This window comes from Ursus maritimus, unplaced genomic scaffold (genome assembly GCF_017311325.1).
Source record: "Ursus maritimus isolate PB19 unplaced genomic scaffold, ASM1731132v1 scaffold_2, whole genome shotgun sequence".
Classification (NCBI taxonomy): domain Eukaryota; kingdom Metazoa; phylum Chordata; class Mammalia; order Carnivora; family Ursidae; genus Ursus; species Ursus maritimus.
This window is the reverse complement of record NW_024424452.1, coordinates 78,612,864-78,637,279: the sequence shown is the minus strand read 5'-3', so window position 1 is coordinate 78,637,279 and position 24,416 is coordinate 78,612,864. Positions and strand designations below refer to the sequence as shown.

At 43.8% G+C, this 24,416-nt stretch overlaps 1 protein-coding gene across 5 annotated transcripts in view; it reads right to left on the bottom strand.

Annotated features, from left to right (window-relative positions):
• RABGAP1L (RAB GTPase activating protein 1 like) overlaps positions 1–24,416 on the bottom strand; it is a 713,371-nt gene that overhangs the window by 7,496 nt on the left and 681,459 nt on the right. For 4 of the 5 annotated variants that reach the window (XR_005836374.1, XM_008696595.2, XM_040636234.1 and 1 more), the window contains 4 exons: positions 16,201–16,311; positions 9,826–9,930; positions 7,274–7,357; positions 3,090–3,161 (listed from right to left, as the gene is read on the bottom strand). Coding sequence is in view for 4 of the 5 variants with exons in the window: in XM_008696595.2 (XP_008694817.2) it covers positions 3,090–3,161; positions 7,274–7,357; positions 9,826–9,930; positions 16,201–16,311 (372 nt within the window). In the remaining variant the exon portion in view is untranslated. Of the gene's footprint in view, positions 1–3,089; positions 3,162–7,273; positions 7,358–9,825; positions 9,931–16,200; positions 16,312–19,794; positions 20,118–24,416 lie in introns of those variants that run through there. The other variant, XM_040636236.1, reaches the window with a different exon arrangement.

Genomic DNA, 24,416 nt, shown 5'->3' with positions numbered 1-24,416 from the left:
TCTGGGTCTTAAGTGATTACAAGCTTACCAGGCTGGGTAAGCAGTTGTTAGGCTGAACCATCTGCAGGAACAGACTCCCTGAGGAAGGAGGACCTTTCAGCAGGGGGAACACTGTGTGCGAAGACACTGGCCCTTCAGAGAACTGCGGGGCATCTGAGGGGCTCCAGCAGAGCGGAAATGGCACAGCAGTGAGAGGCAGGAAGGGACAAGGGTTCTCCATGGCCTGTTATAAAGGTTCCCAAATGCAAGGCTATCGAATCCCGATTTCGTCCTATAGAAATGCATTCGCTACACCGTGTGCTCCCCGTTGGAGCGCGAGCAGTGAGCCTCACGAGGCTGCAGCCCGGCCGGCGTGCTGAAGAGCAGAGGTGTGTGGGGGCTGCGGCTTCCCAGCCCGCATCCCTCTCCCCGTCTTCCTTACCAACAGAACTCTGATTTTATTTGGGCTGGCGGTTTGCCCAGTTAGAAGGCGCCATTTCCCACATTCCCCTGAAGCTAAGCGAGGCCATGAAATTCAGTCCTGACAGGCCAGCAAGGTGTGGAATGGAGCTTTAAGGAAGGCCACTGAGAGCTCACCCAGTCGGAGGTGGGCCCTTGTACCCTCTATCGCCTTCTGGCCTAAAATTCTACCCTGGAAGGTGAGCGTGATGGAGGCCACTCCAGCGGACAGGTTTGACTTTCAGGTGACCTTGAGGATGGAAGCCTGTGCCAAGGGTTGGGGTCACCAATAACTGACGAGCATGGATTGCTGATAAAACCAAGGATCTTTCTAGCCCTAGACTTTTTTTTTTTACATGAGATAATCAACATCTTTTGTGTTTAAACCAGTGTTATTTTGGGTTTCCTCTATGTGGCCAATCTAATTCTAAACTGATACACAGAGTGAGAGGGAGCGCTCATTCTAATTCTAGCACGGAGGGTTACCTGCAGGGGGAATGGTGCTGGGGGGGTGGAAACATCAAGAGCTACAGCACCGTGCCGAACAAGAAAAGGCAGCAGCACTGGGGCAAGAGGCTGCAGGACAGTACAGTGACTGAGGGTATGGAGGGTGGGGTCTCACTCCCTGAGTTCAACTCCCGGCCTTACTGCTTACTGTGACCTTGAGATCATGAATGACCTGTTTTGGTGAGCACCATCAGGAAAAACAAGATCTAATAAATCATTAAAAAGAAGAAATATAATAGGGGCGCCTGGGTGGCTCAGTCGGTTAAGCATCTGCCTTCAGCTCAGGTCATGATCCCAGGGTCCTGGGATTGAGACCCGCATCGGGCTCCCTGCTCAGCGGGGTGTCTGCTTCTCCCTCTGCCTCTGCTGCCCCCTCTGCTTGCACTCGCTCTCTCTCTCGTCAAATAAATAAATAAAATATTTTAAAAAAGAAGAAGAAGATACAATAGCGTCTACCTTCTCAGGAAGTTGGGAGGGTTAAATGGATAATCCTTGAAAAAGTACACAGTAAGTGTTTAGTCGGTGTTAGCTGTTCCTTATTCAGCTGAAACAAGTTCACGTTCCTCTGCCTGAATATCACGGCCTTTCAGAGACAACCCTACCTCCTCATCCAGTATTTCTCTCTACTCCTTAATACACACTCGAAGCACATCAGTCTCCTTAATGAGGTTCACTCTGATTTCTGGGTCTTCACTCCCAGCGTCTTCCAGAATGTCCTTTTTAAATCCTTCTAGCAGAATTCCACCCCTCCTGCTTCAGTCCAGCCTCCTCCACAAAGTCATCTTCGGTCTGTAGTTCTTACGATTTTGCTTTCTCTATGACCCTGCTTGTCAGTACCGTCCAACTCAGTGCTGACTTACGTGCTTCTGAACTATCCCCTAAACGTTTCACATGCACAACTTGCTCCTGCAGGAAAATTCTAAACTCTTTGTTAGTATAACTTCTGTAAAACAACAGAAGTCTAACAGCTGCGCACAGTTAGATGGTCCATAAAACCCTGAGTGATCCATATCCATTTCATTTTATTTCCGTGAAGATTTTAGTTCAGGATAGTTAACCCTTTTATGCCAAGGCGCCCCATCAACTGAGTGTCAGTCAGTATAAAAAAAATTTTCAAAAGGATGATAAAGGCTAAGGGGGGAAAAGCTAAAGGCAGACCAGAGAGGGAAGACATAAACCCAACATTTCAGCAGGTTTGGGCAGGGAGATGGCCAACATCACAGTCACTAATAACCTCAGACTGTTTCAGAACGTGAAATAAGAAAAAGCCACTTGGAATACAAAGTCAGAACACAGTTCATATTTTCAGTTCCCATGTCTCAGATTCTCAGGTTATAAACTTATAAAAATGTGTTGATTGCATGCCAACTACAAAGCTAAGCACTTTATATATGTTGTCTTATTTAATCTTCAAAATAACCCGCCGAGGCAGGTAATGTTGTCTCTATCGCACAGGATACAAAAAACAGCTTGGAGAGGTAAGTAACTTGGGCAGGTCGTTCAGTTACATGCTAACGTGCCTAGAATGCATTTACCCACTAGCATCACACACCCAAGGGGCACTCCGGCGGGTTCCCCTCATGCGGGCCCCCCAGCCGGCCGGCCAACACGGCGGCTTCAAACACCAATGCCTTTGCTTTCCCGTTGCTGTTTTATGGAAGAACCCATCGCTTTTCTCGCAGAAGCAACAAACGGAGTTTTACCACCAGGGGGCAGCATATAAATAAAGGCTACAGTTTTCTTTAAAAACAACCCTCTAGAAAACTGGTGGAGAGCAATGGAATGATCCTCCTCGGTCGCACCCCGAAGCCACATCCACTCAGGCACAGTCGGGATGCTGAGGGCTCCCAGGCGTCCACCCGGGGGCCTCTTGTGACAAGGCTCAACTCCTACCACCTGCCTCTGACGACCCCCTGAGATTGACGGGAACACCACCTTTCCTCGGGCAGGGAAGAGGCTCACACCGGGGTCAGAGACAGATTCTGTTCACCACTGTTCCTAGGAGGGGCAGGATGGGTGTGACGTCGTAACCTGTCCTGCCTTGGGGGCATCCTCACGCACTGGGATCTTCCTATCAGGTACTGACTGGAGACTGGGTGCATTCGGAAGAAACCATCCCACAGAGCTATTTCACGCCTCCTCACCTTTACCACTTCCAGCTCCTCCTTGCTGGCTGCTTGCTGTGTCTCCAGTCTGGTACTTAACTGGGAACAGATCTGAAGAAAAGAAAGGAGTGTCTTTACTAGAAAACAGAACAGTTCTCATGTGCACATCAGTGTATCAACTCATGCATTGCTCTGGCTTCTCTGACGCTAGAAGAGATTTTGCAAAAGAACAGCCCTGCAAATGCTATCAGTGCACAGCAACAGAGCCCGACAGTGTTCCCTGCAATAAAGCATATTTTGATCTTAATTAGTAGAAAAACACACGGGTAATCTGATTTCTTTCTGTCACTAGACTTTGTGACTATTTCCAGTGAATTCCTGTCCTATTTTGGAATCTATAGAATCTTTGCTGAGTATCCACTTTGTGCAAAGTACCATTCTGGAAACCCGATGAAAAGAATTCTGGACCAGAAACTTCTCCTGTGGACAGCCACTGAGAGAGTCTCTGTTTTCAATGACCTAAAGTTTCATTAAGAAGTGGCAGAGGGGGGGCGCCTGGGTGGCACAGGGGCGCCTGGGTGGCACAGCGGTTAAGCGTCCGCCTTCGGCTCAGGGCGTGATCCCGGCGTTCTGGGATCGAGCTCCACATCAGGCTCCTCCGCTGGGAGCCTGCTTCTTCCTCTCCCACTCCCCCTGCTTGTGTTCCCTCTCTCGCTGGCTGTCTCTCTGTCAAATGAATAATTAAAATCTTAAAAAAAAAAAAAAAAGAAGTGGCAGAGGGGATAAAACAGAGTTAAAATGACCAGAAAATAATGAAGGCTAAAATTCTGATCAACTGGTTTGGAAACATAGCGTGAAATGATAAGCCTGGGGTCCAGCTCTAGTACTTTCCAGCAGTGTGTCCTTGGGCGAATTCACTAACATTTCTGAGCTTCAGTTCCCTCATAAATACATAGTGCTGTGCTGTGACAATCGATGGGGGAAAAATGTATGCAAAGGATTCAATATGGCACCTGGCCTATAATAAGTGCTTATTAAAGAAAATCTCATTATTGATTCTGAAATAAGGTGCTAACAAGTACTAACTAGGAGCAGGTAGAAATAAGTGCTTTCAAAGCCAAAACCAACCAACCAACCAACCAAACAAAACCATTTACTTAAAATACTAGATGTTCAAATTCTTTGAGTGACATACGGATCTTTTATTTTTGAAAAGTGGAATAAAAAAAGTTAGGGGATGTCAAATTTTAAAATGCAATTTGAACAAAAAACATAAAAGATCTACCTCTATTATCAAAACATACTTTATTTTATTTTTTTTAAAGATTTTATTTATTTATTTGACAGAGATAGAGACAGCCAGCGAGAGAGGGAACACAAGCAGGGGGAGTGGGAGAGGAAGAAGCAGGCTCATAGCGGAGGAGCCTGATGTGGGGCTCGATCCCGGAACGCCGGGATCACGCCCTGAGCCGAAGGCAGACGCTTTAACCACTGTGCCACCCAGGCGCCCCTCAAAACATACTTTAAAAAAAGATTTTTATTTATTTGAGAGAGAGAGAGAAAGAGAGAGAGCATAAGTGAGGGCAAGGGCAGAGGGAGAGGAAGAAGCATTGACTCCCCACTGAGCTGGGGGGTGGGGGGGATGGATGGGACTACAACTCTGTATCCCAGGGCTCTGGGATCATGACCTGAGCTGAAGGCAGATGTCCGTCAAAACAGACATTTGAAAAAAACAAAAACAAAAACCCAGGAACACCTGGGTGGCTTGGTTGGCTCGGACTCTGCCTTCGGCTCAGGTCATGCTCTCTAGGTCCTGGAATGGAGCCCCACATCAGGCTCCCTGCTCACTGGGGAGTCTGCTTCTGCTTCTCCCTCTCCCTCTGCCCCTCCCCCTGCTTGTGCTCCCTCTCTATCAAATAAATAAATAAATAAATAAATAAATAAATAAATAAATAAAATCTTTAAAAAGAAAAAATCCCAATCTATTAAAAAATGGCTCTAGAGACCAGGGCCTGCTTGTAGAGTTGTTTCCAATTTCTCCAGATTCAAGCCTGGAAATAATGAATAGGACTGTGTTGGCTGATGTGAAAAAGAAGCAATCTCCCTAGTAATTTTGGCAAACCATATACCCTTTCAAATAACCCCAAAGATTCCAAAATAAAGCCAATCACAGCCAATTCCAACTACAGAATGCATTTGGATTATGTTTTATATCCTAATTATCTTCAGACAGATGGGTCTGTTGCCTTTTACATTACTGGTAGTGCCTGCCAGATAATATTCAAGAACAGTCCCAAGGATTACTATTTTGAAGAGTGCTGCATATGGTGGCCACCCATGGCCTAATGTGGTGATTGAAAAAAACCCATTTGCAGAGATGGCAAGTTCCACAGCACAAGGTCTTTAATATTCCTTAGATGGGTTAATGTTAAGCCATCCCTTCTAGTTACCCAAATGGAAAATCTCGGGATCACCTTCAGTTTTTCCCCTTGTCCAGCAAAAAATGACTATATTGTGTGTCTTCCTCATCTCCATTTTCATTACTACTTATTTTAGTGCAGGGCCCTCCATTTTCTCACCTGGACTCTGCTGTTAGCCTCTTACTGGTCTGTATCTTTGCCTGTGGGTCTCTCTACTTGGTGCCACATTTCTCACTGGGATAGATCAGTGCCAACAATATGTCCCTGATTGTGCCACTTTCCTGCTCAAACATTCCTGCTGTAAACAGAATAAAATCCAAACTCCTCTGTCTAACCCGAAGGCCCTCCCTGAACTGGGACCCAACTCACTTTTGTTCTTTTCTGTACTCGAAACTCTTGACAAACAAAACTATTTCTGTTCACTAAGCTACCTCCATGCCTTTGCATGTGCTGTTCCTCTTTTCCCCATTTCTATCCTCCTTCTCTGCCTCCACATACCCAAATCACGCCTGGCCTTTGAAGCACAGTTCGAATCACCCCTCCTCCAGGAAGGGTTTCATTTCCCAGGGCCAGTAAGCTCCCTTTTCTCTTATTTGTGCACAGGTATATCTCCCCTTTACAAGATCAGCTTCTAAAGGAGAAAAACTGACTTAATCTTTTACTCCCCCAAAGAACCAAGCCTCTCGGATAGCAGGTATTAAATAAATACATACTGATTATCATCAAAGAGAGTAAGACAGCTCTGTAGCCTTATTTCTAAGCAATCTTCCATGAAGGAGGAAAATCCTTCTGAGAAGATGTTCACAATATATGAAGTGAACCAGTTGCAAAAATTAGCATAAACAATATAAATGACATTTTTATTTATACAGCAACAGCGCATATTCAGTATATTACAGTGACTATTTCTAGTTGGCAAGGTTAAGCGGGGGTGGGGGTGGTGTTTTCTTTGTGCTTTTCTACATTTTCTTAATTTTCCATGAGGAACATAAATTTTATTTATAAGCAGCACATTTTAAAAAAGAATAGGAATCAGACTTCAAACTCCTACATGAAGCAGACACCCCAGGGATGTTCTTAGGATAAGCAGGTGACACATGGTGCCTTGATTAATTCTGGAAAGCTGGAACTGCAGCAGTCTGTTCAAGGGTTTCTCAGCAATGCGAGTCCTTGCCACGTCCAGCATGAGCAGTAGAGACAAGACGATACTACTCAAGCTGGAATGAGGCCTTTCTGGGAGCATTCTGGTGATGGGGCCAGGAACATCCTCAAGGAGAGCAAACCTTCCACTAAGAGATCAAAGGTTCCCAACAGAAGGTTTCCTGGTGGCCTTGGCCATCGTTGGGTAAGGCCACATAGCCACCTGGGAAAAAGAGCTCCCACACTCTATACTGTGACAGCAAAAGACACACTGATTCCCCAGATACTGTCGTTTGATACCAGCACTAAACTTTAGTCTTTGGCAAAGAGGCAAATATTACTAGTGAGGTCTCCTGGAAATGTGCTTCTGAGGAGGGCAGACAGGATCCCAATGGTAACGATCAACTTTCCTGTTCCTCTGAATCTACCAAACATCGTAAACAGCCAACAGATCGTTTTGCTCCCGTTACACCTCCCACGTTATCAGCAAGCATGTCCAATCACTGTTTATTTCAGAGGAGAGAGGAAGCCACCAAATTTAATGAAGGTGTACAATCACTCTTTTGGAAACTCTAAAGACAAAAATGTTTCTTTTCCCCACCCCAAAGAAAAACAATACACATAATCACTTTTATAGCAACGCAAACCACAGTGGCACGATACCTGCTTATACTCAGCAATGATAGCTGTGGTCTTCTTTATCTCGTACTCGGCCTTCTCCAGCTGTTTCCGGAAGACTTCTTTTAGCTAGAGAGAGAATGAGAAACACTGAGCCTTAATCGAAAGCCCAATTTCCACAAACACCTATATTAAGATCGGCCTGATTTGGTTAAGACCAATGTAAACAACTACAACTACATGAAGAAAAACCCGATCATCTCCAGAGATGCAGACATCTTTCTTTCTCTCCTGTAACGTATAAGAGATATGAGCTTATACATTATACATTATACAACTGCTTATCCTTACCACTAACTTTATAAATATATTGTTAAATAAATAAATTCAGAAGCTATTTTATTTCTTCTTCTTTTTCTTTTTGTTTTAGATTTTTAAGGAATCTCTACATACAATGTAGGGCTTGAACTCACAACCGTGAGATCAACAGTCACATGCTCCCCCGTCTGAGCCAGCCGGGTGCCCGGAAGCTATCTTTATTCTTATGAGAGTCTAAAAAAACCCAAAACACCCAGGCCCTGTTGTGTGTACTCTGACTGCCATATAATCAGTGAGTGAAGAAGCATTCTCGGCCTTTCTGTTCACAGCCCCGTCCTGTCCCTGCTGGTGCCTTTCTGAAGGTGGGAGCAGGAAGCTCTCGAGACTGGAGTCAGAAAAAGTTGGAGGAAGATAAGAGCTTTGGAGGTCAGGAGATTCAGGGACTGAACAGTGACTTTAGAAGGAGCCAGCATGACACATAATGCGAGTACTTGTTACAGTCACAGAAATGCTAAACCAAGAACGCCGAGCTGAAAAACACACTTATTTTTGTAGCCCAGCAACTCTGGGATTCTAGGTATCAAGGAAGGTAGGGCAGTAATCACTCAGGTGCCACCAGACGAGGAAAAAGAATTCAGTTCTTCCAAGTCGTTGACCGAACAAACACACACAAAACTACTCTGGTTAATCTTAAAGTACATAATCAGAATAAATTAAATTCTGCTTGCAGCATCCCAAATTATACATGGGGTATTTGCTATATTTGCTAATTCACAAATGACCGTGGTTTATCATTGGACTCCTTATCCTTAGAAGCTTTCCGAATTTCTTCATATTTGCTATGTTCTTAAATTCTAAAAGCAACTTACAGGTTATATTGATTCAAAGTTAGTTGTTTATATTAGTCTCTATTCTCTATCTTACGTAATTTATGGATGCAAATCACACCTTTCTCCTCTCCTATGATAAGACACCACAGACTTCAGGACAAACTTAGAAAGCTGAGAGGCTTTGAGCAAGTGTCACTTAATTTCTCTAAACCATGGTTTCCTTATCTGGCAAATGAAGAGAATAATCCCTGTCTCACGAAGGTACCATAATGATTAAAGCAGGATATAGGCACATATGCAAATACATGCGCACACACACATACACATAAAGGGAGGGAAGAAGCATGGGTTAAATTAATTAATTTGCTAACAGCTTCATTCTTTACCTAAAGTACTGAATTGGGTCCCAAAACGGCAGGAGGTAAAGAAAAACACAAAACCCATCAAAAGGCCTAGCTCGAACTGGATTGTCAGTTACTAAAACAATTTAACTATGTTAAAAAAAAAACAAAACCCACAAAACTTGGCCTATGCTAAATGCCAAGAGTCATTTCATAATTTTCCAATTAAAAAAAAATCATGGAACGCTTTTTATTAACCCTGGAAGGTGCTAAATGATACATCCCTTCATTAGTAACTTCAGCGGACTTTTTTCTGCTTGGATACAAGTCTTTGAAATGCTTTGTGTTCTGTTTTATATTTAGTACTTTTGATGTCTTGGAAAGAAACTCATTAAAATAAATGAGTGAATCATGCCTGGCTGGGACTGGCAGGGACGGAGAGCATTGGTGAGGCGGCCCCGCTCTTCCTCAGAAAGGCCGAAGTCCCAGCTCCTCGAGCAGAGAGGCCCCTCCTGTCCGTATGCGGGAGGCCTGGGCAGGCGGCGCGTCTCCCAGCGGATGAGCCTCAACTCATGGGGAGACTGGAGGATGCTAATGTCCAGGCCGGTTCCCAAAGGGCTGCTTTCTTCCCTTCTCCGGGGAAGAGGGGTTGAGAGCTCTGCCAGGAACGCTGGCGCCCCGTCTAAGGCATGAATCAGGAAAACCGAGCGGGACTGACTGAGCACCTTGCGGCAGAGATCCCCGCAGGCTTCCCGCTCCCCAGCCTCTCAAACGCCGCTGAAGTCAATTAGCGTGGAGACAGGACGCAAAGTGCGGATTCGTCAAAGCTCTTGGATCGGAATTCCAAGTTGCTAAACTTAGAGGAAACTTCACACTCCCACTAGACATCTGAGTAAAGGCAGATTCCTGAAACCTGTTCCAGGGGAGAAATCAGTTTCTGCCTCTACTTCTACCGCCCTTCAAACGAAATGCCGAGACCCGGCGCTACTCACGTGTCCTGCCTCAACATCACCGCCAATTGAGAGTAAGTTTAATTTTACTTCTTGCTATTAATCAACTCCTCATGCCAACACACCTGTGGAAAGGAAAGCCCACCGATGCCTCTTACCTGGGCTGTCTCTTCCTCTTGTTTCCTCTTCTCTTCTTCAGTCTCCACCAGCCTCTGTTTGGTCAAGAGGAGCTCCTTATTCAACACGTCTGCCTTGTCTTCGGCCTGCACGTGGGAGCACATCACAATCGTAAAGAAGGTGAAGAAAGAACGTGTGTGGATACTCTCTCCAAACCTAATCTCTAGTTATGATTGTTGCATCACTACCAAAAGCCACGTCCCCCTCCCGGCTCACCTGGGGGGCCGCTGCTCTAATTGAACGCCAACTGCGTAGCAGGCACTCGGCATCTCTGATCCTCACAATTAGTATTTTACAGATAATGGCAATGAAGTTTGGAGAGATCAAATAACCTGACTGGGGCACACATCTAAGATCAGAGCCATGATCTGAATTCAGACATGAATGGCATCAACGTGCACGCTCTTTCTAAATGCTTCTTACGCATTTTCAGGTGTCACAACAGCACTCGGTTGGAGGCTGTGTAGACGGATAAGATGAAGCTGTGGAGCCTTACACGGAAGCTTCTAGCTGTTAGTGCATGGGGTGGGCGATGCAGATTCAGAGAGAGACAGGCTGATCCATGGACAACAGTTAGGTGAGAAAAGTCAAAGACCAGCAGAGGTAAAATGGCTCACGAGGGGACTCACACAGGACAATGCGTATGGCAAGGAGAAATTAAGACCAAAACCCATGACAGATATAGCCTTGGGGAAAACTAAGTATGGATCAGGCATCCAAACAGAAGAGACCATGTTTCTAGGATGGCTGAGAAAAACTCAGAGAGAATGCTCCGGTCTTAACTTGGATACAGAATCCAATTAACCAGGAAAGCACTGTGCATATATTTAACCAGTCAACGCATGCCTACTGCACACCCGGGACCCTTACCTCGCCCTGTAGGTCTCAGCTTCCAGTTCACATCTGCAGTGAAGTGTGCCCTGAGCCCCGTCCTACTCACCCTTACCTAAATCAGTTCCTCACCCCCATTTAAATTAGTTCCTCTGCTTATCTCTCCTATTTCCCTTGATAGCACTTAGCACAATCTCTAATGACAAATTACACGTGTGATTTATTTGTCTTGCCCATTAGACTTGCTCATCCCCATCTCTCCAGCACCAAGGCCAGCACCCAGTGGAGCGGGTACTCCCCAGATACTTGGTGGATGAATGGAGGTGACTCTCCCATCGCTGCCCAAGTGCACCGTGTGGAGTGGAGGTGGCAGAGGGCCACAGGATGAGCTCAGCAGACAAACCCACAGACACAGAGGAGAGGCAGCTATTTGAAGAAGCTCTCCTTGGCTGACAACAGTGAAACATTATCCAAGGAATCGTGAAAACTGGCCAGGTGGCCCTGTGTGTGTGTTTCGCCCTATCCCTCACATGTCCAGATGGCCAGGCCAGCACAGTCTGCTGGGGGCTAGCAGAGAAACCGCACTCCAGCTTCTCTGTTCTTATAGCTCCCGATGTCCCACAGTCCAATGGTTACAGCTCTGTTTTCAGAGAATTTGGAACTATGGTGTAGTTAAGGTGAAAAGTCCCTCTCAAAAGACTCTAAAATTTGTTCCGATATATTAGATTTTAAGGGGGAAATCTACACAGCAAAAGAACATCCTGAAATTAGAGGTGGGCAAAATATCTCTCGCAAGTTATGTTTTCATAAATTGTAAGATACCTGAGGCAGACTATAGACACTCAGAACAGCAAATTCTAGAGCCAGTCAGATGACTGCAGTCAAAGCAGGGAGCGCCTCCCCAAAGTCTCTGAGGGAGGGTCACAGAGCAGCGAATCAAGAATAGCTATACAGATCACTTCAGTGTTCTTAAAAATCTAACCAAATCTAGCTCCCTATCACTTCAGTCCACTGGTTCAAGTTCTACCTCAGAATACTTGAGCAATGGCCTAATAAAGAAGAGTGCAATTCAACGTCCTCTTCAGTAACTACCGCATTTTCCATTTTGTGAAGAGAATAGACTTTCTCTTCATGACACTGTGAAGTTAATGTTTTCTAAGTTTGGTTTCTCAGAGATTCACCCCCAATTTTTAACCTTTTGTAAATTTCTGCTATCTGGACATTTAAGTTCTTAAGTTGTGCACTTAAGATAAAAGTAATAAAATCTAGACATTTTATTTTATAGTTTTGGAACACTAAAGGAATGCTTCCAACATCTACAGAAATTGCTGTGGGTCCCGTGTGGGAGGAGCGTCAGAATTTTCCAGAAGCTTCAACCAGAGTCTCTCCTCTATGTTAAAACAGTGAAGTCAGAATGATTCTACTGCTCATCAAGATAGGACCAGATCTGAAAAAACTTGGTTCTCCTAAAAACAGTCTTTTGGGTCTTTGGAGAGCCAATTTCTACACCTCAGTTAAGTAGAAATCATCTTTCACGTTAAATGAATCTCTAGGAACATAATACTAAACAGATACTCATATTCTTTGAACTCAAACTACAGAATTTTCACCATAATTTGTTAAGATCACTGTCATTATTAATTCTAACCACTTACCAACATCTTTTTTTTAAGACTTATTTATTTACTTGAGACAGGGCGGGGGGGGGGCAGAGAGAGAATCTCAAGCAGACTCCCCACTGAGCATGGAGCCTCATGTGGGGCTCAATCTCAAGGCCCAGAGATCGTGACCTGAGCCAAAATCAAGAGTCAGCCGCCCAACTGACTGAGCCGCCCAGGTGCCCCATCACTTACCAACATCTTATAACGCCTTATTATTTTATTAAAGATTTTATTTATTTGACACAGAGAGAGAGTACACAAGCAGGCAGGGCAGCATGCAGAGGGAGAAGCACGCTCCCCGACGAGCAGACAGCCCAACGTGAGGCTTGATCCCAGGACCCCGGGATCACAACCCAAGCCCCCAAGCCGAAGGTAGACGCTTAACTAACTGAGCCACCCAGGCGTCCCCTTGTAACACCTTATCGATGTGGAGACTCCTAATTGCTACCGCAGGTTCATATGACATACACAGGAGAGGAAAAAGCACTGCCATTTGTGATTTAATCAGGAATCAACCAATAACCTGATCAAAAGGTTCAGCTCTCACATCAGGGATGAGGATCTTTTGGAAATGATTTCTCAAAGAACTAGTCAAGCCAGTTGTTCAATTTAAAATGAAACAAAAGACTGCCACTCATGACACGGAGCCTCCGCTCTAACACAGAACTTCTACGGTTAGAAGGATGCGGTGCCATCTTCAGTGGGAAAGTACTGGTTGTGTCTCCTCTGTATGTTCCTTGCGAACAAGAAAGAACAGGAAGGGCTTGGAGGCAGCTCCCTACAGAAACTGAAATGGAGATGTCGTATCTTTTTACATTGTTAATCGTGAAGAAGTCCTTATTTTAAGAGTCTGAGGGAGGAGGGTTAGTTGTCAAAACAGAAGGCTCTGACACAGAAAAAAATTAAGAGCCTTTGGCGCCCAGGAAGCCCGAAGCCAGCACTAAAATGACAAGGGTGAGGAATAATTTATTTTTAAAGAGTACCTAATTACCTAATTAGTGCTTGTTTGCTTTACATATTGTCTTGAATACAATCTGTTTTCACGTTTGTTTAATGTTTGCCAAAGTTTGGCTATTTTAATGAAGAGATGTGATTTTGATCAAAGTGGAAATGGAAAAGCAGGGGGTGAACGGGATGAGGGCGGGCAGAGTGGTGCTCGCCCTGTGCGGCTGGTACCCTTCCAGGCTGTCTGGGGGGCAGGACACCTGAAGTGCACCGACAGCTTTTTGACAGGCAAACAAGCCCCGCTCAGGCAGAAACTGCAAAATCACATGTTCAGAGAGAAATGCATGAAATAGCAATCTTTATTCTTTCACCTAGATAATAAGCGTCAAAAGGCAGGGGCCAGGTCTTTTAATAGAAGAGGTATAAAGGGAGGAAATAAGAGAAAGAGGAAAACACAGAAGAATGAAGGAATCTTCTCCTCAGGGACTCGTATCTGGAGTCGACATGAGCTATCTACCCAGATGCTCAATAATCAATTCCTTCGGGAGTACGCATGCTGCAGTCTTTCCAGGCTGATCCACAAGACAGACTTTCTTGGCGGTGCAACACTTTTTTTAATAATGTCTTTTTTCTAATTATTAAAAAGGTATAATGCATATTATTACTAAATCAAAGGTGGTTAAGAATTTAAGGTCTTCCTATAAAAGATAAAATCATTGACAAAAATAAATGCATAAAGATGAATCTAAAAGTTAGATGGACTCTCATCACCCAAAGTGTCTAGAACTAATATTTGGATGGATTTCCTCGCAAGCTTTTTTCCTTCTGAAGTGTAGTTCAGTTTCCTTTCCTAAGATGATGGCCCTGTGCCAGCCATATCCCTTGCAATTTAGATGCAAACATTATATACGGATAAATTTGTAGGTCTTACAAAAATATTACTATAACGTCATCTTCCCACTGTTTTAAAAACGAGTCCAAAAAGACATTTTACAGATACAGTTTCTTCCTCCCCTTCTATTGGACATACACATTATTGCTACTTTTTATTCCTCTGAGTAACACAGCAGTAAACCCTCTTGTACACATAGTTCTGACCAGATCTCTATTTTCGTTAGAATAGCTTTCTGAGTCAGAGCATATGTGTCATTTTCCTCATTTATTAAATGTAAGATTAAAATAATACCTGCTTGATGGAGTCATTAGCGAGATTAAATGAGAGAACGCTTATAAAATTGCTTGAAAATAGTCCTCGGTGCATAGTAGGTACTCAGTAGACATTTCATCTCATCACTTTTTAATCCTTTTGAAGGCCTAATCGATAACACCAAATACATTTCCTGCACAACGTTCAATGTACGATTCTCTCTAGCGAATTCTACCGCATCTCTGCGGAGTCCCACTGCTTAAAACTCTTTTTCGTTTGGTTATCCACCTTCAGAAAACTATTAATGGGTAAAAGAGTTAAAAGAACAGAATCCAGTGTGAGGCCGTTGGGAGAGCCAATATGAAAACCGGAATTTCCTTACAGTACTGACTCGCCAGCACAGTCTCATTAACACAAAAACGTACCAGCTGAGGTCAGACTGGTCTTGGTCCTGATGGACTAGACACCCCCGTCTGCTTTGGCTCCAACTCTCCGAGTCACACATTTCTCACACCACCTCTAATAACTTCCAAACAGGTGGGCTGAATGGTTTCGTGGGGAAAAGGGCCACACCCCCCTGTCCCTGGCCCCCCAACCAGCCTGCTTTTCGACCTTCTACATCCTGTGTCCCACGAAGCACAGTTCCTGTTTTATTTTCGAACTCTATTTACTGTGGATTCCTTCAGCTGCCCCTTCTCCCCCTTTAGCACTATTTTCCTTAATAATCGTCTAATCCCCATCTTACTGTGCTTGAAACTTTTGAGCTGCAAAATTAGCCATTTATATGGGAAAAAGGAGTTGTGCCAGGGACCATTTTTCAACATTTTAAAAATTCCTCCCGAGGTTTAATCATATTTATAGCACTGGATGTGTATTTTAAATATTGTCAGTGGGCAGGCAGTGCATAGGTAACGCCTCTTTTTTACAGATCCAGCAACGTAAGTCTCAATTTTTCTGACCCTGGCACGGTATGTGGGGAATATTCACTTTTTAAGTCAGAAAAGAGAGAGAATTTTAAATCTGCCCAAGACTCCTTCCACATTGCCAACTATCTTTTAAAACACCAGCGACAGAAAACAGGAAGTCCTAAAGCTGTCAGTACTGCTGGAAAGAACCAGGGAAGTCCAACACTTGAAGGTCTTCCTGGCAACAGTTATCATGCCTGAACCCATACTGTTGAAGTGCTTCACCTTATTTTACCTTCGGGCAGGTTAAGAACTGCGCAGGGTCACGTGGTGAGCAGACTGTGACCCAGGATTTACACCTAGGCAGTCCTGGCCCTTAGCCACCAGAATGCCTGTCTCTCCACCAGTGCATCTGTCTTACTGTACATACTTCATATGAAATCCTCCCATTCACTGTAGATGAGATTTCTTCTTGGAACACAAAGTAAAGTGCCTCCCAGCGTTAGCGTCGCTTGGTATAGTCCTGGTGACTGATATTCCCAGGTTATTATGCTGGCAGCCCTTGGCTTAGGAAAAGTACAGATGAAGAGAAGACACACCAGAGAAGTTGAGAGTTCTAAAAAAAACACGACGCACATTGCTGTTTGGAAATGACCCAAACCGTTCTCAAAGGCTTGCACCTTCCACCCTCTCCAGTCAGCACAAGCTGTCCCCTCCCACCTACTGGCCGCCCCTTCCTCCAACAAGCAGCCAACTCAGCCTCAAGAACAGAGTAAGCCCCAGCGGGACTGCGCTGAGAGCAACTCGGTCCTTGCCCTTGAGGAGGTCGTCACGGTCTGACTTCAGCCTAGTGAATGACACGTTTACCTGATCCAAGTCATTTCGCAGAGCGATCTTGCTGGTTACTAGTTCATGTGCAAGGTCATCGTTCTCCTGTTCCAGCCTCATGCTGGCCTCCTGTAGCCTCCGGTTCTCCCTCTGCAGGAAAAGAGCAACAGCCAGAGGTGGGCGTTAGTGCCGAGATGTAAGCAGAAACAAGCGGGGCTGGGGAGGAAAAACAAGCAATGACAACAAAGTGGACTTTTGAAGGTGTAGAAAGGAGAAGGCGCGAGCGGCACAGGAAGGCAGGACTGCTGTCGGGGAAACAACAGTGAGTTAAGCCAGCGGTGCAGGTGCAACTTTCTACCCGGTGAACCTTACTACGGTCCTTTACAGGCTGCATTGTGAAAGGCTGCATTATTAAAAAAGTGCCACAAAAGGCAAAATGTCCCACATCTCCCCAATCCTGTGACGCTTCATATAGACCTGTTTGAAACGTGCACAGTAATCCCACCCTTAACCTCAAGGGGAACTGCGTGACACAGAAGGCGTGAAATGGGGGGAACCACTAGACATGTCTTCACATTGTTTTTTCAGTATCAGAGTTCAAATTAATTGAATATACTTAATTACGAGCACTAAATCAAGAACCAGGATACAAGGGTTCTGGACTTTTGCTATCAACTGACATGTTCATCCTTGGGGTAGAAATACTTTTCTGAACACCAATGTTTGTATTAGTAAGAATGACAGTCCTTATGACAATGGCTCTAAATGTTTGTTGGAGTGCTTTTAAAACCTCTCAACTTAAAAACTTCAAAAGATTCTGGGTAAAAGAAATTACTGAGCTGCTTTTTTCCTCTTGAACTCCCAGGAAAAATCCGAAACAAAGTCTTACGATGAAGAACCAAGTCACGTTCTTATGAGGAAAGGTCTCCCCCGAACTCGACCTTATGAACTGTGGACACGCACATCTATTTTCAGAACAGCAATCTACTGTCTTCCATTCCAAAGTGCACTTTTTTTTTTTTTTGCACGCTACTATTAACAGTTACAGGAGAGTCAAAGAGAACTGACAGGAAAGACTTCAATGTGATGAGACCTTCCTGTTTTTCAGATTTATACTCCTAACAGTGTTTTCTGCAAGGACGGCAGAAACTCAGACAAAGCAGTGCTGCACAGCCGGAAGACAAATCTATACCCGGGAAGCTAGTGTATCAGCATAATGTGTGCGGGGAAAGGACATTTATCTTCTATAGAACCACCTAGGGTTGGTTATATGGAAAGAAGAAAGCCTAATTTCTTTTTGTTTCTTAAAGAAGCGCTAAGAAACCCATGGTAAGGGCAGAGCCTAAGACTTCCATGGAGCGGGAGACCCCCCAACGGGGCCGGCAGAGAATCTGAAGGGCGAACCTGTGCTTTCACCAGAACCGGCCACCAGGGTCTATTTCTGTCTTCTCTTTTGGAAAAGGAAGACTGGGACAGTTGGGGAACGCCAAAACATTTTTGAAAAAGAAACCTACTGAAGAGGATAAAAACAGTCCCAAATCTCTTAAATGCTTTTAAATAAATTCATGATAGAATTCCATGCGGTGTTAAAATATAAGTGAAATATATGTAATGATCAAAGAAATGCTTGAGCCACCTCAGAGGGAAAAAAGGTAACTAACTGGAAAGTCGCATTTTCATAACAACATAAACAACAGTAATTGCAGGTACTGGATTATTTTTATTGTTGTCTTTGTACTTTAAAAATATTTCTAAGTTTTCGACAGTGAATACAGAATACATGTGTTTGAAATGTTATTAAAAAAATAAAAGCTGTTCAGAATTTTAATTCCATTGAAAAGGATAAAATGCCAAAATGAGAATGTTTTTTCAAGTTCACTCCTATTAGAAGCTCATATTCTACCCAAAGCCAGACTGGATCTTCGGTTTCGACCAAGACGCTATGTAAGCCCTCCCAAGTGGGGCCTTGCCAGGAATCCTTTCCCAAGATATTCCTGAAAAGACTGTGTACGTATTTGTAGGGGCACACGGCACCCATCAAATTCTCTGTCCCCTCAATCTATGGAAATCCTAACCTCCTACACAAGTACCATAAAACTAGGCACGGATATATATGCAGGTTAACAGCCAGGGCCTCCACAGAGAACTCTTCCAGTCTTTGCTGAAGCAATCCAAAGTCTAGCAAGGGCACGAGGTAGTCTTTTACCCTGATGCAGCTCAATGGTACCCCTTTACGTGGAACCAACTTGCCTACTTGTTGAAAACTTGGAATTATATTAAAAAAAAATTCCAGGACCTTTTCCATTTCCTCCTCGCCAGGAATGAGCAGCAACGCCCAGCACCATTTCATCACGACAGGGGCACAGAGCGGGCTGCTTAGTAGGGAAGGGGTTTTTCTCTCTCTCCATGAGTCCCTTCCCGAGAGCCTGGGGCGACAGGACTCCAGCCCCTACTCCTGAGTCAGTGTCCAATTCCTCCTGCAACTGTACTTGAGGACTGCAAGGTGCAGAGCCCCCTCGACTCTTATGACGTTACAGTCATTTCGCCCAAGTGACAACGTTGCAGCTCCCGGGTTTTCAGGTGACAGTGACATATGCTTACAAGGGAGTTAGACTAGCCCGCAGGCAAAGTCACACATGGAAAAGCACTTCGTTGCAAGTATTGTAAGGATGCACCAGGTGAGCTGGAGGTCAGCGCGGGTGGGTGAGGTTATCACCACACCTGTTGCGACTGGAACCCTCCCTTACCGACACGCGGCCGAGGCCGGGAAGTCCCTCAAAAGCAAAATGGCCTAAGGGGCGCCCCTACCAGCCTGGCTTTAGCAAGAAGCTTCGGTTGGGTGTGTGCACAGCAAGCAGCACAGTGCGAGTGTGACCCCTGCTCTGCGCTCACAGACACGTGGGCAAGCAAGCTGTGGGGCCGAAAATGCAGTATCGTCCTCCAAAGTCTGAACCTGGGGCGGGAGGCGTCCTCAGCTGTCCTCCCGGCCCCTGAGCGGGGCAGCCCTGAGCGGGGCAGCGAGACACCGCTACCCACCGAGACGGGGCTTCCTGCCATCGAACCCGGCCAAGGGTTCGAGTGAGGTGTCTTTTCCAGCCTCTCCAGAGGAGCCCAAACTCTTCCCCTCTGCCCCCCCCCCCCCGGAACTGACTGATGCAAGAAAAAGTTCGCCTTTACACTAGAACGGAGAAGAAAGTTCCATCTGGATGGGCTTCGTTCATTCTGAAAGGTCAGCAAGGGCTGCCCGCCCGAGCGTGCCCGGGAGTCAGCCCGTCAGCCTGTCAGCGCAGAGGCAGCCGCGTGCCCCGGTTTGCACAAGCAGATGTGCCCAGCGGCCCCGCGCCTGTCAACACAGCAGGCAGCCGCCTCCCGCCCTGCTCGGAAAAGACAGCAGGAGACACGGCTTCCATAACCCTGGAAACTCACACTGCCCCGGTGGGCACGTCCTCCATCCACGCCACGGACACCACTCCAACAAAAAGCAGACAACTTTTGTCGTTAGCTCCCCCCCCACCCCCCCAATAGGAGCCACACGGCCGGGCGAGTCTGGTTAGTAACTTTTGGGAGGAGGATACTGCATTTTTCAGACAGACAGACGCCGGTATCACAGACATACACAGATAAATAACTTACCTCCTCAAAAGTCATAGACCAACTACCGTTTTCAACCATAGGTACAAAGACAATTGAAAAAAAAAAACAAAACAAAACAGAATATCCAATGAAATTGCACACCCACTAATACAGATATGGAATGGCAGGAACAAGAGCAGACACTTGTTAACGATTGTGCTGCTATTTTGTTTTTCCTTAGAGCGTCATTGACTCTAAGTTCTCTGTCTGCAAACATTCGCTGGAAGAAAGTATACTTGAGGCAGCCAGTGGGCAAGTCTCAACTCAGGAAGACTAATGCACTCAAACTCCTCCCCCTCCACGCTGTCCTCCGCAGCTTGCGTGACTGATGGAAATGCTGTATGTGGAACTATTAGCAACCGCGGTGCGAGTTGTTTACAATGTGTGATTTCGGCCGGGTGGAAGGAACTTCCTCGTATGACAAGGTCGGAAACGTTGCAAAATAGTTCATTTTCGGGCCACAGAATGAAAGTGCTGGGCAGGGGATTGCTTCCAGCTCTCCTGTGAGTCTGAGGGCTGGCGCGTGGGTGAAGCAGCACATGGGACGGTGAACGTCATTTAGTCCGTGATGAGAAACCAGAGAAATGTGAACTGGCATTCAGAAGAAAATCAACTAAGCCTTACAGGAAAAAATGATGGGGAAGGAGGCAGCTTCGTAAACTCTGGCTCAGTATTTTGGGTGTGTTGTCTGTCTGCTGCTATAATGAATTCTTGGCACATGTTTTTAAAGACATTTAAGGGTCAGGAGGAAATGTTTTCCTGAAAGACCCAGTACAATTTTATTAGCAACAACACACTCAACTCTCGCATATTTTCGTTTGGGTAATTCTTTCAAGAGTTGATAATTATCATCATCAAATTTCAGCAAACAGTTTTTTGACATTCAAAGACAAATGCCTACAGATGAAATGTTTAAATGTCTACTTTGCCTGCAAATGAAGATTTGAGAGAGAAAATCTGGATATTTGAAATCATGCTCTTCCTTTACCCAACATATCCAATTTTATCTTTCTGGTAGAAATTTAAAAAAAAAATAAAATGTCAAACTAAAAACAAAATCTCGTCAATAATAACTAACTGGCAGTTGGCAAACCAGACTGCGGTTCTTCTAGCATTTAAAAAAGTCTTAGATTTTTCTCCAGCACAGAGGTCAACAAGCTTTAAATGTAAATGGCCAGAGAGAAGTATTTTAGGCTTTGCAGACCATACGATCTTTGCTGAGATTACTCAAACTCTACCACTGTTGTGCAAAAGCAGTCCTAGACACTGGTAAGTAAACAATGGGTGTGGCTGTGTTCCAATAAAACTTTAATTTACAAAAACAGGCGGTGGGCCAATTTGTCCCGCATGCCATAGTCTGCAGATCCCTGCTCTAGCACACAAATCAAATTTTAAAAAAGCAGATGGGTTACACATGACGTCAAAACATGTTAGTGTGACATAATTTTCTCAGTAATGCTACTTGAATAGGAAGCGAAAGTTACTAAAAATTGAATAAAAGTTTTGGAGAATTTGAAGATCATCAATAAACATACTTAGAAATTCTTAATATGCATAACATTCAGACCTCTCTCAAGTGTTAAGTAAAACTCAATCAGCGAACAGGCATCATCAGTAACCACGTGCTCCTTCTCAGCTAATTTGCTCAAGAATCCTCAATAGCGGTTAGGCTTGCAATTTCCACCGTCTTACAGCAGTGAGCTCACTGGATTATCCAGGCTCAAAAAGAGTGGCAGCCTTCTGAGGTCCATCACAAAGTTATCACAGGCAGATAGAAAGCATGCTCTTGACTATTAATATTCATGAGAAGCACATTATTTCATAAACATAAATATTCCCAAAAACCAATGTCAGTCTCTGTGATGAGGAAAATGAATAAAACGTAAGTTTATTTTCATTGGTAGAAAAAGACTTTTCAAAGATGGATTCACTTCTCTTGACTTCCTGAGGAAGGAAAGGCACCACACAGTAAGAAAAAAGGGAAGCCTTTTTTTTTTTTTTTCCGGGTAAGATTAGCAAAATTTAAACTTCTTTCACTTGACAAGTTAAAAACAAAATGTGATAACTGGTCTAAGTTATTTCATTAGCTATGGAAGGATGGCAAATAATGCGAGTCCAATTAAGCTTTACTTCAAATATTTTGTATTGTTTTTGCCAAGTATAATTAAATAGCTTAATTTTAAATTACATGCAGGGATAACTGCTCTACAAAAATTAGTACGTGTAAGACAAACTTTTTGTAAACTTAGAGGAATTATTTTCTTCCTGTTTGAATTACACTTTGATAAGAGAATTACTACTTCTAACCTCACGAAAGAAATTAAACATTCTAAATCTAATTACACTAAATGTAGATAGGGCACTTCACTTAGAAATGATGTATAATTCTATCTGTGTCCCAAACTCGAGAGAGTTGAAGCATTCCTGATTCTTTCTAGGATTTGCCCATCCAGAACAGGTAATAACATCATCTTCATTATGCTTTGGAAGACTCACTGAATTAATTAATTCGCTGTGCTTTCGAAGGCTTACCCCACATCTGTGCAAGTAGTTAATTAAATAAGAAAAGCATACCATCTTCCAGAGGCAGATGAAGGCTGCAGTTCTCTAAAAGGTGCTGTCAATAGATTACATTATTAGAAAACTACCTTTCCCTAAATGGAAACAACTCGACTCCTTAAAATAGAAAACAGTATTACAATTTCTGAGGTTGGTAACTACTCATTAGGGGCTTGGCTACTGATTTTTAAAATACACTAAAACAGCTGCACATATTCGTGCTTGTTTGTTTCCTGGGGTCATGTATGAAAATGGAAATATACATGATGGATTTCTAGAGACAAGTCTTTATTCTGCATTTCACTTCATCTGGAATAAATTAATAAATTAATTTGCAAACCAAAGTCTCAAGTAGATAAAAACTACTACGCCAATCCAGCCACGTCAAGCTTAAGAAGGACAACAGAAGAGACTTAGAATACACGTTCTATATTCTTCTTCCGATCGAGTTTCCTTTCTGTGTCTTGGAACCTAGGCATGAAGATCAGCAGAGAGAGCACACCAAATACCGTACGAAGTCTTCGCAGAGCTGACTTTCAAGCAAACTGAAGCCAAGACCAGGTAGCCCAGTGTGCACACACATTTATGCATGTTTTTGTGTGTGCATCTATATTTATATATGAAAATGGCCGTACCGCCCACTTAGGTTGGCCTGTCCCCTAGAAATATGTGTACGCATAGGATTTACAATCATTAATTGGCTCCGAATCTGACGGAAGGTCTCCCTCCCACAAGTACGGCTGCTGCACAGGCACATCTGGTGTGACTTGGGATTTATGAAAAGAAGATGGTGGGCTGGATGCCAATCCTCTTGAAACATTTTGCTTGGATTTTTTTTTTTTTTTGAGAGATAATTCACATACCATAAAATTCAGCTTTTTAAAATGTACAATTCAGTGGTTTTAGGACATTCACAAAGTTGTACGACCACCACCACTGTCTAGTTCCAGAACGTTTTGTGTTTAGGGTTCTAAAATTTAAACTTATACCAATGTAATTCACCTCTTTCTTTGTGGTTGAGATTTAAGTGTTAGATATAGGTGAGTATAGTGCCATCACTTGAAAATGTAGATATTGGCATCTGTCATAAAAATAAAACACATATTTGGATCGATAACAGCAAGAATGCGACGGCTGAGAGCTGCCTCTGCATTGCTGGGTCTGTGATCCCACCTCTGGCTTCCTTGCGAGAGTCCTTTTTGTATGCCAAGGGAAACAGCATCAAACTGAAAAATCTCTTAGGATATTTTACTGTATGACATTTCTGGGCCTTTAAAAAAAATTGACACAACTTCCCTAAGTCCCTCACCATCTAGTGAGCTAGGGGGGAGACACGGCATTTTAAGCAGTATGGACCTTCATGGTTGAGGAGGGCTTACTAGTGAACTGGTGTAAGTTCTGATTGGATGCCCACAAAGATCTTCCCTAGTTATTTTTAAGAATTTGCACAACTAGGTTTGCAGTCCAAGGTCTACGAATTATAAAGTGCTCATTCCAGGGACACAGATCTTATTCTTTACAGGATTAAATTTAGAAGAGGCAAAGAGGTACTTCCTAGAATACTTTCCTACTTTAAGGTCATTAAAATTAGCTTCTTAGACGGGATATTGAATATCTGAAAGAACAAGTCGGGATGGTTGGAAACGATGTTGTCAACTGTCACTTTGAAAATATAATTTGAGGACTATAACTTTACCAAGTATATCACCAATATAAATATCTAGACATTATTAAAAGGGTATGGAAATATTACTTAGATGTATTGACAAGCTATTATAATAATACAAAAGAAATAGCTATAGAGCATATCCGATATGCATAAGTTAAAAGGAGTATCTGTTTTCAAAACAAAACAAAACAAAGTTTAATTCTACGTTGGTCCCTCAGTAAAACGTACACACATTACAAGTCTAACATGTGGTAAGGACTCTTGAAAAAATAATATGCACTGTACTGTTTATCCATATCTATTTTGATACGAAAAGGATTTAAGAAATAGTACCAAGTTCAGTCCCAGACTGATTTTAAATATACAATTTTAGTCTCTTGTTGCCTTCTCTTCT